General features: G+C 40.4%; 1 protein-coding gene across 2 annotated transcripts; it reads left to right on the forward strand.

Moving 5' to 3' along the window:
* Positions 1 to 7,727: 7,727 nt before the first annotated feature.
* LOC109528303 (insulin gene enhancer protein ISL-3) lies at positions 7,728 to 17,357 on the forward strand. Of its 2 annotated transcripts, none has more exons than XM_019890700.1 (6): positions 7,728 to 8,041; positions 8,270 to 8,459; positions 8,550 to 8,815; positions 10,174 to 10,469; positions 15,612 to 15,779; positions 16,628 to 17,357. In XM_019890700.1, exons 1-6 carry the CDS (start codon positions 7,984 to 7,986, stop codon positions 16,742 to 16,744), a joined length of 1,095 nt encoding a protein of 364 aa, XP_019746259.1. In that variant the 5' UTR covers positions 7,728 to 7,983; the 3' UTR covers positions 16,745 to 17,357. The 2 variants fall into 2 exon arrangements, with proteins under 2 accessions (XP_019746259.1, XP_019746265.1); XM_019890706.1 differs by having other exon boundaries at positions 10,174 to 10,457.
* Positions 17,358 to 17,726: the final 369 nt, after the last annotated feature.

A 17,726-nucleotide genomic window follows, 5' to 3' on the forward strand; every position in this document is an offset into this window, starting at 1 on the left:
GTGTGGGTGTGGGTCGGGTTCGATTGGGTGGGGGGGGGGGGTTGCAACATTTCCATGCAGCCTCTGGAGAGTCGCACAGCAATTGCTCTCAGCTAAATGCACTCACATATGAATATTTCAGTACAATTTAATGTTGCAGCTACAGCCCCACTGGAGCAGAGCATCAATTTGTGAACACAGTTCTGCTGGAGTTAAAAGCTGGGCCGGATAATACACTATGAAAGCCACTGTTGATCCAAAGGGAGACACACACACACACACACACACACACACACACACACACACACACACACACACACACACACACACACGAAAAGTGAAAAGCATTTCACTTGGCCGGCACAATACAAACTGCTTTAGAGTTATTTTTTGGGGAAAGTGGAAGCATTTGTTGTAGTGGTGGAGGGCTTTGTGGGGGGTCAATTTGCCAACCTTGGATAGTTTTACCACTGCTGTGGCTGCTTGCCATTTTCTCCATGCGCACACACACACACACACACACACACACACACACACACACGCACGCACACACACACACACACACACACACACACACACACACACACACACACTTGCACACATTTTTGGGCACACAGCTGGTGGAGGGAGAAGGTTGGTCGTGCATCTGCTGTCTTGTTAATAAAATACCCCAACGTGATGCTCAAACGTCTCCTTCCACACAACTGCGCTCCTCTCAGGTGTGAGAACATGAACATGCTACAAAAGAGGCACAGTGTGACACACCATGCGACATTTCATCGGCGCACGCCACCAATGAGACAAAAGAAAAAAAAAATAGGGAGCGCCCAAGACAATGAAAGCTTTTCGTGGTGCATGGGCACATCACCGCTAACTACATCAGTGAATATTTCTTTGGTTGTTGAATTTCACAATTCAGAGACCAAATTATATGTGTGGAGTGAAAAGTAAATTTTTTCGTATTATGAGCCCCTTCAAAAACTTATGCAATGGATTTCAATTTAGGCTCAAAATGAAATTGCACCTCAGAACTGAAAGGGGCTACAGTAAAGTCTTGGAAAAGCATTTCAAATGAAGAACGCCTGTCCGTTCCAACACTTTTGCTCACTTGTATAATGTGTGGCTTCAAACAAGATACTCTTTCCTAATTTGTTCAACACATCCAGATGTAAACACCATGAAATAAAAGCTGAAATTTTTACCCGACCCGTTACCGCGCACACGCACGCACATCCACACGCATGCCATGATGAGCCACAGTCTGACACGGAGGCATGCGGCGCACTTTTGCAGCCTGTTAACTATCGTAACTCACGCGTACAGTTTAAAAATGCTTCTTTTGGTCCTCCAGACTCCCATTCTTTGCGAGTGCCATCGGTGAATTGTACACGAAATGCACTTTGCGTGATAATAATAATAATAATAATGATGATAATAATAATAATAATAATAATAAAGGCTACATTGCAACAGCTCCGATCGCAAGATGCCATTGCAGATTGCTGAGCGCTAACAACTTCCGGTGACGCAGTTCACGCACCACCGTACGTTAAACGTGACCTGCTTTATTTTATTTTGTTTTTTAAAAATACTTTTTGTGAAAGTGAGACTGATAGGATGATTAGAATTCAGATTGCATTAATGCAAAAAGTATATTACTAACATGCACAGAGATACACAAATGTTTGTTTGGTTTTTTTTTTCCTTCCACCCCTCGCGATCGACTTGGACCAGTCCGCGAGCGACCTGTCGCTCGCGATCGACGTAATGGGCACCCCTGCTGAAAATTAATGTACAGACATCTACAAGTCACATGATTTATGATTTCTACACTGCTTGTTAAGTGAATGCAATGTCGATGAGGTCCATTGAACCAATATAGGTATTATATTGCTCCAACTGCCATTCCACAGTGGATTAAATGTAAATTACCCTTCACAACTGTAGGAGGAGTCATGGTGCAAAACCCCCAAGACAACACTTTGCAGAGTGTTGCTTTAATTCCACAACATTTCATTTCATATTTTTCTGCTTAGCTAGACATGACAGAATACAACACAATGAACACCCCAATAAACACGAACTTCATTTCATGTAATCCCTCCTTATCTATGAAGACAAATAACTGAGTGACGATGATGCCCCGGACAGGAAGTGCTGAATGACGGCGTTGTTGTGACTGATGCAAACACACGGGCGCACCGGCCTCATCGAAGTGACACAGCTTCTTGTTCGAGACGCTCATAAGCAACAACTAGCGACAAGACAATGCATTTGTAAACCAAAGAAGGCGCCTGACAGTTACCCTAATAAGGTAATAATATGGCCGCCTCCGCAATGCAGCGCTGCCCTGAGGCGACAATCAAAAATTAATCCTAATTATCATGTGAATGCCGCATTAACTCCGCACGTGTAATGAATTATAAATCTGCAACATGCTTCGTCTCTCACAAAGACCTCCATCGCACGAAGGAGTCTTTTTCACATACAATAAATAGCGATTCCATGTCAAATGTTTGATGATCAGAGTTTGTATATTTGAACGCCTGTGATTGCTTACGGTACTGTATTTCCATTTGTACCTGACGGCTTGTTAAAAATCAGACACTTATTGCAAATTTTTTTGTTCTGGTGAACCATTTAAACCATCAGAATTACAATAAAATCTCGGAGGGCAGCACAGTGGTGAGTAATTATGAGTGCCTCACATTCGAGAGGTTGCGGGTTTGAAACTCTGCTCAGGCTCAGGCTGTGTTGCGCCATGTTCTCCCTGCGCTTGAGTAGGATTTCACATTCCAAAAGAAGTTACCTGATATTTAACACCACATGACTGACAATGGGCTTGATGCTAACACACACACCGCAAAACACCATTGATGGTCAAACAAAACTAGCATTGATTGCATTATAACCCTTCAAGCAACAAGTATCTGAACACAAACGGCGCATGAACACATGTAGACAGACAATACAAAAATACTCTTAATATATTTTTTATCCTCTGTAAAAAAAAACAAAAAAAAACACACACATGATTGCGACTTATTTGTGATGGTCTTCCGTGTTTCATCGTCTTATCTACATTGGGGATGTCTGTATTGTGCATCTCCTGGCGGCACACAAAGAGTACCACAATAGATGTCACAGGAAGTATTGTTGAATTACTATACAGTCAAACCTCGGTTTTCGAATGTCTGTTATTAACCAAATCGGATTTCGACCAGAAAAATTCAAGATTTTTACGCCTCGGATTATGACCGAAACATATATATATATATATATAAAACAAACTGGCAACATTTCAGACTGATAAGTTTGACGAGAGGTATTGGGGAGGCCACTGTGAATTTCTAATCTCTTTGGCAACACAATGAAGGCAGAGTGCCATCCCAGTGTAAAACATTCAAGAGAATGTGGCACTGCAGGAAAGTTCCGTCAAGTGGCCTGGGAGACACACGCACACACACACACACACACACACACACACACACACACACACACACACACACACAGACAGAGTCCAGACATGAGTCCGTTGCCAAAGTTTAAGTGGATGAGTGTTTCATCCATATTTGATGATGTTAATGGCCCATCAAAGCTTGATTAGACATTCTTTTGGGACCTTTGTCATGTGATTCGGACAGTGAAGCTATTGGACAACGCGTTTGCCCCGCCATTAACAGGTTACTAACAGTAATATGTGTGACTCTGTCATTCTGAGTCAAATACAATGGAACCTCGTCCACTAGCTTAATGCGAACACAAAAACACCCACAACGAATATTTCAATCCTCATAGAAAATATTTTTTATCCTCTGCGGAAAACGACGATATTTCTGCATCTTACTGAGCGGTTGTGACAGTCTTTATCACGTACACATCGCATTATACTGCCTGTGGTAGATGTAAACACAGTTCATAAATGGATAGATTGTTCAATATTTATCAACATACATTAACTTTATCCCAAAATTTGAAATTTAAGTAAGATTCATACAAACACAACAATGAAGTTTCAGCTATGGTCGAACTGTCTCATGATTGAGTACAAATTGTAAAAATGTCCAATTAAAACGTCTGGTCAATTTGTTTAACTGGAAGGAATCCAAATTATGATTATGAAATAGCTGCAGCAGTTTTCTCTGGGCTTGCAATGGCCTCTGTGCAGGCCTCAACAAACTCCATGTCTAACATTTGTTCCATGTAATCGCGTTGATTTATTTCCAACAGTATATTCTCTTCGTTTGCTTTTTGGCTGCAGTAGTTCCAGTATCTGGATGCTGGAATTATTTTATTATTATTATTATTATTTTTTTGGTCCAATCACATTTGCGCCTCTCTGTTGCCTTGTCAGTCCAGCTAATCTTCAGAATCGGAATCAACTATATTGGCACTCGTGTTCTGGCCAGTCAGTGCACATAAATATACTGTATGTCATATGAATCTTACAAAAGTTGAAAAAAAAAAAGCAATTTCCCCAAAAAGTCACAGTGTGTGTCTTAATATGCATTCCGATCAGGAATCTGTACTTTAAGGAGTAACCGAATGAACTTCAGGCAGACTGAATTGTACATTTTGGGAGCTGTAACGTGTTTAAGTGAAGTCTCGTACTGTCAGCTCACATTTCTAATGGCCTTTCGATTCAATTTGCATGCATTGAACTGACTCTGTTTTATTTAAATGGAGCTCACTGGAATAACTGAAGCTGACTGTTTTTAAAAAAAATCATTATCATTATTATTATTACTGAAGCCCGCGACTAAAATCATACTCTTTCGGAATTAAAAGTTAACCTGATTAACGCTCACATTTGCATGTGTGTGTGTTTGTGTGTGTGTGTGTGTGTGTGTGTGTGTGTGTGTGTGTGTGTGGTGAATTAAATTTTTATTAGCCTACCTATTAACTAAACAAATATACTATATTCATGCAAGCATACAGTATCTTGAGATGAACATTTATATTTTCTTCCAGATTTGATCCATTTCCAAGATTTTCTTGAAGAACTGTTTCCAAATCCTTCCCAGTGACCTGAAACAGGTCACGTTTGACCGTAAAGGTTCCACTGTACTACTGCAGTACTGTATACTATTATTCTACGATATATTCTACACATGTAGGTGCTTCTCTCATATGGTTGAAAAGGTTCAGTAATTACTGTAATGAATTTGTCCATATCAAAAAGTGGAACTCATACCATGCGGAATCATTAAACATATTGTAAAACACAGTCAAAGCAATGTCACTCTTAAATCGCAAATAGTCCTGGTAGGACATCATCTCCAGGTCAGACTATTTTAGTCGCAGACGTGTATCAGATGACCCCACATGAGAAGGACATTAACATGACGTACACACTTACGATATCATCTCTAACTAATAAAACTTAAATAAGAAACCTCCTCTTAAGACAGGGATGGGAAAATTAATTACTGGAGGGGGCCACATAGGACCACAAACATCCTAACCAGAAGTATGAGAAAAATGACACTTTAAATATGGACAAAACACGTGCTCTTAATAAATAAAATGTTTCGTAATACATTTCTCAGTGCATGTATAAAAGATCCACCCTTCAACAACAAAGGGTTTAAAGCAGGGGTGTCAAACTCATTTCACATGGTGGGCCACATACGGCCTGGGTAGATGTCAAGTGGGCCGGACCATTAAAATGATACCATACTTTGCTATAAATAACCAAAACAATATGTCTTTCCTTTGTTTTGGTATAAAGAAGCACAAGAACATTAGGAAAATGTTGAAATTAAATGAACATATCTTTTACAAAACATTTCATGAAGCACCTTACATTTCCTTCGACAAATGTGCAATTTACTTTTATCATTCACATATATGCATTGCAACTGATCCCAGTGATTGTACAAACTTTAACAAGTAATTGGTTTTGAAAAATAGAGTAATGCACTTTAAGATTAAACGAGATTTATAAAGAAAGGAAGTTTTAAACCATTTACACGTGCATATAAAATCTAAATGTAATCCCTGCCTACACCTTACAAACTAAGGAGCGTGCTATTAAATGTGTAAATGTGAGAGTGCTATTGATAGCGTCTGCTGTCATGGGTCTGTCTCAGTGATGGACTGAGGCTGCTGTTGCCTTCTTCTCTGATCAAAACAGTGTCCCCTAGCGGATACTCAATGAATTGCACCTTATTAAAAATATTTATTCTGTGTCTTTTATGCATTTTCTTCACTTTTAAATTATCCTGTGGACCTGATGGAACGGCCCGCCGCACGTATGTTTGACACCACTGCTTTACATAATCATCTCGCGGGCCGGATTAAAGTCCTTTGGGGGCCGGATCCGGCCCGCGGGCCGTACGTTTGACACCCCTGGTTTAAAGAATCAAAAAATAAGCACATACTGTGTTTTATTTGTCAGGAAATGTCAGGAAAGCCGACTTGTGCCTTTGATCTTTATTAAGGGTTAATCTGAGGCACTTTTAATTGTGGCAGTCGGGGGCTTACTCCCATCTAAAACAGCTCCATCTCCAGTTATAGGAGGATGTGAACACTATGCACCATTTATTTTACTCCACCCCAGGGCACATTAATGGTGATGGACCCTGAGCATTTCTTTTTCATCATTCGCATTCCCATGAGTCCGGACTACAATAGCCGCATTGCAATTTCTGACTTGTTGTTTAGTTGATGCTAACTATTGTGTACAATTATTTAATATTGTACATTTAAATTGACGACATTTGCCTTGGCGTTTTTTTTAACATTGATTCAAGAGCATGCAGCGTTGTTTCTCAGCCTGATGATGTCAGTATCGAGAAAAGGCCAATTAAGTGTAGTTTCCATTTATATCCGCTAGATGTCCTTCTTGTGCAGATGAGTATTGTGAATGGAGGTAGTCCTTGAACCACCAAAGTCAGGAGTCTGTGTGCCTTTTTTTTAACATGATAAATGTATTTCCTCATTTAGATTGTACAACATAAAATGCAGAATCATAAGAGACGCCCCCCTCCTCTATATTAGGCCCTTTGTTACTGAAATGAACAATATGTTTATCATGGGGCTTCATATTTGATGATACAAAATATTGCTGACTCAGTATGTTAAATTCATCCACACAATAATAAACGTATTGTTTAAATAATAAATATCTTACTGTGTAAATATTTTGGAAAAGTAAAATGAAACAGATAGATATCAAGAAAGATAGATAGATAGATAGATAGATAGATAGATAGATAGATAGATAGATAGATAGATAGATAGATAGATGGGTTGGGTGGATGGATGGATGGATGGATGGATGGATGGATGGATGGATGGATGGATGGATGGATGGGCAGACGGACAGACAGACAGATTAATATCACATTTAGGTGTTTGTTTCGTCCAGTAACTGTGTAGAATAGTAGTAGTAGCAGTAGGAGTAGCAGTAGTAGTAGTAGTAGTAGTAATAATAATAATAATAATAATAATAATAATAATGTCATCCAAAAATAATAATGGTAATGTTGTCATAATTATAATCACCCTGCTGCTCCTCCTCATCATCATCGTAATTGTATTATAATGATCAAAATGAACGTGCTCGAAAGCAACATCTATCTATCTATCTATCTACCTATCTATCGACACACACACACACACGCGCGCATATATATATATATATATATATATATATATATATATGAATTCAAAAATCGCTTCAAGTGCCTATCGTTGTTTTCAGCACAACTATATGGGATTGGAGGGTCGTGCTCGGACGTGATGACGTCACAGCCACAGCGCGTGGGACCCTGCAGCCTCTTCAGTGACCCCCTACCACTCCCCCTCCCTCCCCTTTCCTCCTGGTCTTCCTCACTCCTCCTCCTCCACCTCCTCGTGGACGTCCTGCTTGCAGTCAGTCGGGGTTTGTCTCAAGTTGTGAGGGAGGCAACCTCGGGAAGGGCCACTCTCCCACTCACTCACTCCTCACACACTTCATCTTTTTTGCGCACCTCCAGCTCGCCCCTTCCTCCTTCCTGTATGGTGGATATTATTTTCAGCTCTTCTTTCTTGGGTGATATGGGGGATCATTCCAAAAGTAAGTATAAGAGTGGGTTGGGGGGTTGTTTATTGTATTTTTTTTTGGGCGGGGGTGCAGGAAGGAGCCAGCGACATCACGCATTTTTGTAAATGATGCAACAACGCGTGCGGGGCTTTAATGCAGTTACTCGCATTTGCAAAAACATGCAGAATGCAAATCGATTCTCGGAGGACAACATGTCAAGCGAGTTTGAAAATGACTTTGGTGCGACCGTGCTGTGCGCAGAGAAGCCAGGATTCGCCATGTGTGTGGGATGCGGAAGCCAGATCCACGACCAGTACATCCTGAGAGTCTCCCCGGACCTCGAGTGGCACGCAGCCTGCCTCAAGTGTGCCGAGTGCAGCCAGTACCTGGACGAGAGCTGCACTTGCTTCGTGCGGGACGGCAAAACCTACTGCAAGAGAGACTACGTCAGGTAACTCGGCTCGGGCGGCACAACGTACAAAAAAAAAAGCGTCCAAACGGCATTCAATGATGTTTGTTTGTATCCCACTCCGGCCCGCAGGTTGTTCGGCATCAAGTGCGCAAAGTGCAACCTGGGCTTCAGTAGCAGCGACCTGGTGATGAGGGCCCGGGACAACGTTTACCACATCGAGTGCTTCCGCTGCTCGGTGTGCAGCCGCCAACTGCTGCCCGGGGACGAGTTCTCCTTGCGGGAGGACGAGCTCCTGTGCCGGGCCGACCACAGCCTTCTGCTGGACAGAGGCTCCGCCGGAAGCCCCGTCAGCCCCTCACACAACATGCACTCCAACAGAGCCATGCACCTGGCAGGTCCGAAAACATTACATCAACATTGTACTTGGGATAACTTTTTAGATATGTGTGATTATTGTTATTATTATTATTATTATTAGTGGTAGTATTAGTAATAGTAGTCGTCGTCGTCGTCGTATTAAGTCACTGTGCACTCAGCCTATTTTTTTTTTTATTAGCAAGCATGTTTGAATACGTCTGGCCTACATCCATTAATTTTATCGATACAAACCTGTTTTCAAAATACGTTGCTAAACATTTACCCAATAAGTGAGACGAAAAACCTGCATATCAGTAACACAAAATAGTGACAGTCCTGTTTTTGTCATCTCGGGTTACAGCTGAAACAAAAAAAAAACGTTTAACTGAGATGTGTATAAGCAAGGTAATACATAAATTACACAAAAGGAATCGATTCGATCACACAAATTTACTTTAATGTTTAATATAATGAATTTTATGTTAAATATATCAGAGTGTGTTTGCTAGTGTTGATATGTTTTGGTTGCAAATGTTTTTAAATTATGATTTTTATCGATATTGGCGGCAGTTTGATAGTATCAGGAAAAAAAAACACCAAAAAAGGACGATCACACGTGAGCAGAAAATGCGACTGTGCGTTCGATTATATAGATATAATTAAATATAAAATATAAAAATTAGGATATATCACAGGATTTTCCGGTATGATTTCGTATTGATTAATATATGACGCTTGTAGTATGATTGGTAGTTTTTTTGTAGGCTAATTTTATTTTCACATTTTTACGTCAAAAATCTATTTTTTAAAGTAGAATTTAGTTGGGGGAAAATACTACATTTTAAAAGTAGACACGTTGCAATTGGGCATTTCTAAATTTTCAAAAGTGCATGGTGCAGTTAGTCAAACTCCTGGAGTGCGGGCTGAATTGTCATAATTGATTCCATTAAGGAGAAGCTCCTGTACCGCTGTCATTATCTGAATAAGACGCAATTACGCGCGTGTGTTTGCGTGTGTGTGTGTGTGTGTGTGTGTGAGTGTGTGCGCGCTCGCGCGCGTGTCTGAGAGCTACCAATTTACACACTCATTCAGAATGATGTTGTGGAATTTTAAAATAGTGTGAAATTTACACATCGACTACAAGCACAAAACTGTCAAATATTTTGGAATGCTTAATGTGCGTGCGTAGGAGGTCTGTTCTAGATCAGAAAGGTAAACATGAATAGCAAACTGTAAAAATGAAAGACGTGGTTATTGATCTGGATTTTTACGGCGGACTAGGGCTGAATTGGAGGTTCCGGGCTTTTTTCATGTGTTTATAGCGTTAGTATGTTCATTCCAAAGACGTACAGGTCAGACTCTGGTTTAACGGAGCTCGTCGGCCCTTTGCGTGCAGAGCCGGTGACGGTGCGGCAGGCCCCGCATCGCAACCACGCGCACAAGCAGTCGGAGAAGACGACTCGGGTGCGCACGGTGCTGAACGAGAAGCAGCTGCACACGCTGCGGACTTGCTACAACGCCAACCCGCGGCCCGACGCGCTCATGAAGGAGCAGCTGGTGGAGATGACCGGCCTGAGTCCCCGAGTCATCCGCGTGTGGTTCCAGAACAAGCGCTGCAAGGACAAGAAGAAGTCGCTGCTCATCAAGCAGCTCCAGCAGCAGCAGCACAGTGATAAGACTGTAAGCATCTTCGTAAGTCCAGCACGCTTCCATTACTTCTCGTGACCGTTGGTGTGCATGCTGCTGTATTGCCTTTGGTGTCAATTCAGGCGTTCGGATTTTGCCAGCTCCGTCCTGCTACGCGAATAAACAACATTAAGACGATACGCAAGCAAAACAAGAAAACAGCAAAACGAACAGAAAGAGTAACAACAAATAGAGACAAACCAATTAAACAAAACAAGGTCGTCTAAGCTACACTCAAAATTGCAAGTGGGTTGTACAGTTATATCTGACAGTGATTTCAAAGATGAGATATTTTCTGCAAAAAGACTTAGGATGCACATATGATATATACATGAAAATATATTGCAATGCATTGAAGGAGCATGGAGAGTGTTATGACTGTAATGAATGAAATTATTTTGTTTGGCCTAAAAAAAAAAGATGAAATATGAGATTTAGATTCGGGATATAATGTACACCTCTGTAATGTACACTGTACATGGTGGACATTTTATTGGAACTATCTTGCTGTGCATTGGGTTGATATCAAAAAGTATTCAAAACATTTATTTCTGGGGCGGGGAAATTTTTGAGCCAGAAGTATGTCTAGTTTTTAAACAAACGAATGTGTCACAACATTTGTGCACAAGGCAAGATTGAATTGGAATAAAATACGTTCAAATTTGTGAGTGAAATAGTTTATTTGAATCAGAACATGAGATCATGGTATTATTTATTATTCATTCAATTCGAATGAACCAATGATTTAATGCATTGTTCTTGATAATTAATAATTTGATATTTTTGCAACATACAATGTCACATGTGTAATATTACCTTGTTAACATATTAAATCAATTAACCAATTACAATATATACTTTTTGATGAATCAATTTTAGTGGGAAAAGAACTGAATGAACTCAATACGTATGATATGGCGTTTGATAATGTAAATAACGACGTTTCAAGAAGGGAGTGGGCCATATGTGGATCCTGGGCCATACTTTGCCCACCACCGGCCTTCTATAGTCAATGCAAACTTCGAATTATATTCACTGTCGAGGTAGTCTGGCAAAAATGTATTTAATATTGAGCTCCTGAATATTGGATGCTGAATGTTATTTTAACTGAGAGGCGGTCAAAACATTCCAGACAGCTACTTGCTGTGCAAAAATATAGATTAACAAATGAATCCCTGACATTACAAACGATTAATGCCAATCTCTTGACAGAAGGGTGTTTTAGTGGTTCGCATGTCTGCTTCACAGTTCTGAGGTTCTGGGTTCAAATATTTGATGTTTACCAGCACAAGTGAAAAAGGTTCAACACATTGCAAGGGGAAACTATGTTCCATTTTTTTTTTTTTTTTAATTTGATGTTTATGGGATTATGTGGCAGCCCGGTGTTGCAGTGGTGTGCGCATATGGCTCACAATTTGCTTGTGTGGGGTTTCCTGCTTCATTCTAAAATCGTGCATGTTCCCTTCATTGAAGACTAAATTTCCCATCTGCCCTGAATGCAAGCCGGAATGGCTTCTTGTCTATATGCGCCCAGGGATTAATAAGGAAGAGTGCAATTAAATGTTATTGTCATGAGCGCGTGTGTACAGAATTAGCCTGATGTGTTGGGTATGTTGAATGGTGAAAGGCTCCAAACACAAATACGGACACAAAACAGCAGAAGAACCACATGTTAGTTTTGGATGGTGGAAAGAATGGAAAATAGTTCCAAAAAGTTTTGGAACATGCCAAAATATATAAAAACACATTTTTGTGTGGGTTACTTGGACTTTCTCCCACATCTCAAAAACACGCATGCGAGTCTCATTCAACTTTGGTGTGAATGTGAGTGTGAATGCTTGTTTATCAATTGGTGTCTTTGTAATTGGCTGGCAAGCAGTACAGGGTGTACCCCATTTCTTCACGAGAAAATAGAAAACAGGTGTACCTAATATTGTGGCCCCTTGTGAGACTGAAAGCCCCTTTTAAACTCCCGGACTGTTACTCGCCTACACTGGTCAACACATTTTTACTAACTGTTCTAATCAGAAATGCAAGTAAACTGTTCTCAATGATTTTATTTTTTTATTTGCACACATTCCGAATCTGTGCTTGTTTTTTGCTCAAGCACATCGAGTTTTATAATGATAATAACAACAGTATAATATGTACCGTAGTATTCACTCCAACAGATTTGGGCGGTGCACGACGCGGTGGTGACTCAAACTGAGATGCGAACTAGTTATTTCAAAACGAATGCAGAATCCGAATTTTCGGATTTAAGTGAGAATGAATCATACTATATTGGTGTCGCAGGAGATGGCAAACGTGCGTGTGACGTCGTATGTACGTGAGGTCGTGCACATCACCTTGTGACACGAGATCCCACACCAGGAAGAGTTTGTGCATGTAAGGGAATGTTTAGCTGGCTAATGAGCATTAAAACAGTTCATCAATCAGTCAATAAATCTCATTTATGCAGCGTATCAACACCTTTGTTGTTCCATTGCTGTTGGTCTTTTACTGCATGCTAACACAAAAGGAGTTTGCTAACCTGGAGAGACAGTTAGCTTACCTTAGCGCTAGCTAGCTGGTGAAACAGAGCACGGATGGATTTAAAACTTGACCAAAAGAGGGAAAATAACCTGGGTTATCCCTTTGGTCAGTGTATGGCAAGGTATCCTGAAGGTTATTTGAAAGGAAAACCGTTTCGTAGGTTGACGCGACTGCGCGGCGGGGGCATATGTACACTCTGACATGCTTTCAAAAAAGTGAATATGAGGCTCACAGTGTTTTGGTCAACATTTGTTGTCGATAAAAGCGTTAGTGCACTCCATTTCCCATTGACCAGTATGATCAAATTGGACTTTGGACATTTTTTGAACTATTATGATGTGGGTTTTTTTGGCAAAAGTACAATTAATAAAACATTTAAATGGATTGGGGTTGAAGTGGTTAAATGGTCAATGAATATGCGAGCACAGATTTGGCCTAGGAGTCCAGACTTTTTTTGTTTGTTTTATTTATGAATTAATGGTTAGGTTCAGCAACAGGTGTTTGTTATTTTCTGAAACGTCATGGCGATAAATTACAATGCATGGTAAAAATCTTTGTGGCGCAAGCTCTTCAAAGGTCGAAATCCCAAACAAAAAATTTAAATATCTCAAAAACCTGATATCTTTGAAAAGAAAGTGAAGACATTTTTGAAATCAACATCACCCCAGGCCCCAGTTTAATCACTATCTAGGTCAATCTGATTCATGTTTGAGTTGTTTTGTACGAAACAATCCTTTTCTTTGGGCTGTTTTGGACAAAAAAAATTGGGTTGCTTTGGCGGGTTGGTCAATTTTTTTTTTAACCCAAATTGGGTTCTAAACAGCCCCCAGTCATCTGAATGCCTCTGAAGGTGGCTATCAAAACACCTGGAAGGAAAAGGCAATGTTGTTTTTGTGCGTACATGTGCGTGTGCATGAGTCATGACAGGTTTTTCTATTTTCTGTGTTGATCCGCTACTTGGGTCAATTTGACCCAACTTTGTGTTACACAAAAATGTGCAACCTCAAAAGTTGGGTCAAATAGACCCAAGTTGGGCTTTAGTCCAGTTTTTTACCAAATAAATTTGCAGACACATGTAACCATTTCTAATTAAAATGGTTAAACTGTAAAACTGTTGACCAGAGCTCATTTTCCTTTGTGACTATTCCGTACACTTTGTCCCTGAAGTCTGCACACATAATGGACCAATTGCAATGTTGAAGAACTGACATTCTCAACAGTGTTTTATTGAACTGGAATATGAACAAAGAACATCGTCAACATGATTTGCAACATTTGTGGTGCAAAGGCTGATCGAGAAGTCCACATTGCTGCCAGTTGCCTTTGTAGCCAGACGTCAGGGACAACCGTGCCTAAACAGCACTCGTGGACCATGTGAGCTTATGTTGTGCCTTTGGAGGCCGTTAACAGAGGCGAGAGACCAAGCGACAGAAGTCGGTAATGTTGGGACCAGGCAGGATTGTGTAGTTTAAGTCTCACATCTCCCGCCCAGTTGTGTTGAAAGCAATTGTGACTGCGCAACCGCTATTTTGCACATCACACCAGATGCTGGATCTGATGTCATGTCAATTATCGGATGCCGTGTCGCTGTTTGAAAAGTGTGCACGGTTAGTGTCAATATCTGGCTTTGCTGTGTTCTGGGTCAAAATCATGATGTTCCTTTGGTGCCTTCATCACAATCGCTCATTTGTCCTGATCATGTAGCGGAGCCAATGATATTTTGACGTGGCCAAACATTTGCACAAAAACTGGAATAATGATGAGTGTTTTCAAATGTGTTTCCTTCATTTCACATGATTTTTTTTTTTGCATGTCCCACACACTGCTCTGTTAACTTTTAATGTGTGTAGTAAGTGGTTAAATGACACACACACACACACACACACACACACACACACACACACACACACACACACACACACACACACAGAAGCTATATTTTTATAATTACTTTGTGCATGTGTCCGTGAAATTGCTGTCCACTCTGTCACTATGGGCAAAACGACACCTTAAGAGCCTCTCTGATATTTTCAGTGACATTACAACCATCATTTTGTCTTTCTTCAATTCGAAGCTGAAAAAGTGGATAGTGACCAAGTAAATATTTATACTTGTGTAATTTGCATTCTATTACGTGTGTAGTTGGATGGTGTCAAGCTTACTGAGTCCACTCTGTCGTGAAGTGAAAAATCAATTGATTTAAAAAACATTTCAGAAATTTGAAGTATATTTGTTACGGTCAGTCTGCTAACTGATGCTCAGTGAAATGCCACCAAAATTCTTCATGTACGATAGCCGAACATGTCCACCATGTCGGCATGTGCACATGTTTTGCTGTTTGCATGTAGATGGTCTGCTTGCAATGAAAGAAAAAAAAGTGTGGGAGCTCGACTTTTATGCATAACGGGACATTCTGTCCTGTCAGGCATCGCTTCTGGCGGTCAGCAGAGATTATTATAGAAAATGTCTTTCATGCAATAAATCTGAAGTTCAATGTCAAATCTAAACTTTTTGGGTGAAATGGGAGCATCTCAAAAGCACCTTGTGCTGCACACTTTTGCGCAATCTTGCAAAAATAATACAAATGACAGTCATTTTTTTAACGGCCATCAGAACCTGCAGGGGCTGACGGGAACGCCCTTGGTGGCCGGAAGTCCCATCCGGCACGAGAGCACAGTGCAGGGCAACCCAGTGGAGGTCCAGACATACCAGCCGCCTTGGAAGGCCCTCAGCGAGTTTGCCCTGCAGAGTGACCTGGACCAACCTGCCTTCCAACAACTGGTGGGTGACTCTCTCTCTCTCTCTCTCTCTCTCTCTCTCTCTCTTTCTGTCTAGCATAATTTCTTGGTCTACTAGGATGTGGAAAAGGACCACAAAAAGCTAATTAGATGCATACAACTGTCCAAAAATGTCTTTGAAAGATATTTGAGCTTAAGTGTAGAAAAAAAAAAAGACATGTCCCAATACTTTTGCCCATACGTTGCTCAACTATGGATTATGTCTCAATAAATTAGAAGATGATAGGAAACACCAATTGGTTCAAGAAATCAAAATCTATGTACACACACACACACACACACACACACACACACACACACACACACACACACACACACACACACACAGACATAAAATTAAATTTTAATGATTTCTTCTTGTTTCTTATTTAGTATTCTAATGCGATGGTGGCTTTTGGTGTGTTTTTTACTGTGAGATAGGGTCATCAAAATTACAAATGAAAGAAGATGAACCTTGACACATATACATTTAAGTGTAGTGAATCTGTACAATAAATGAGTTCCACTTTTAGTGTTGAACCGCACCTGTAATATTGTCTCGCCAATTGAATTAATTGGACAGTATGTTGCAGAATATGCAAACTTGTTGCTTGAAATGACACTTTTTCAGCAACTACAGTATATTTGAGTCATATAAAATAAAGCATGAAAACGTGTTCAGTCCATTTGGTTTATATGTAAAAATGCATAAATAGAATTTATTTTAAAATACATTGTATGTTGTACGGTATTACATTGCATTTGTGGGTTACATGTGACAAATAAGAAAAGATGTGGAAATACAATCGAAGAAATACCATCCAAACATTTTGCATTGGCTTGTGTCTGCAGGTGTCTTTCTCTGAGTCAGGCTCTCTGGGCAACTCGTCAGGAAGTGACGTCACATCCTTATCCTCTCAGTTACCGGACACCCCCAACAGTATGGTACCGAGCCCGGTGGAGACGTGAAAGCTATGACCTCCACCAAGGCACCCGCCCCCTGCAAATGTTGCAGCATGAAATCCTCCTCCTCGATTCCCTCTTGCATGTGAGCAGCTCATCACATCGACCATTATTTAAAAAAAAGCAAAAAACAAAAAAAGGATTTTCTCCTTTTTCTGATTCCCAATCGTGGAGGGGAAGATGGATGATGAACTGGCGATGTTGCACGAAGAAAGATGTACAGAGCCTTTCAATGTGGATATACAAGCAAACCTCCATGATGAGACTTGAACACTATGGAAACACTTCATGGACTTCCGTCACCCTTATTGTGATCTTTATGTGTCATCTTGTTTCCTCGAAGTCTTTTTTGTTTGTTTGTTTATTTGTTTGTTTTTGTTGTTTTTTATACGTTGGACTCTTTGTCTTAAACGCTGAGCATGAACAACAAAGAAAAAAAACAAAACAAGAAAAAAAAAGCAATTTATTCATGTTGTAAAATACAAGGTTGTTTGAGCTCCTCGAACAAACAGAAGAACTAAATTATTGTTAAATTATTTATTGTTAGGAGGGCGGTTCGTAAAGCGAATATTATGATCTAAGTCATGATAATAATAATTAAAAAAGGCTGAATCCACAAGTACGTGTCGGTGCAGTTATTTGATTTGCGCTTTTTGGGCTTCAATTGCACATTTAAATTAATCACATAAATGATGAAGATTTTTTTTCGTTTTTATTTATTTCCATTGCATCCCCCAATCCCACCCCAGCCCTATTAGCAAAACAGACAAAACACCGTGAATGTTGTACCTCCAGATCTATCGGGTCGACCGGCTCCATTTTGCCTCCTCGGAACTGTGGACTCTCGCTGTCCCTTTACTTTTGTCCACCTAAAAAAAAAAAAAAACTGCTTGCTGCTCGGTCTAGTTCCTCTCGTCTGTGCAGACGGCAGCTTATCTGCTGCTGGCATCAGCTGATGCACACTCAACTGAGACCAGCAACAAACCCA

Source organism: Hippocampus comes, unplaced genomic scaffold (genome assembly GCF_001891065.2).
Source record: "Hippocampus comes isolate QL1 unplaced genomic scaffold, H_comes_QL1_v1.1 scaffold275, whole genome shotgun sequence".
Lineage (NCBI taxonomy): Eukaryota > Metazoa > Chordata > Actinopteri > Syngnathiformes > Syngnathidae > Hippocampus > Hippocampus comes.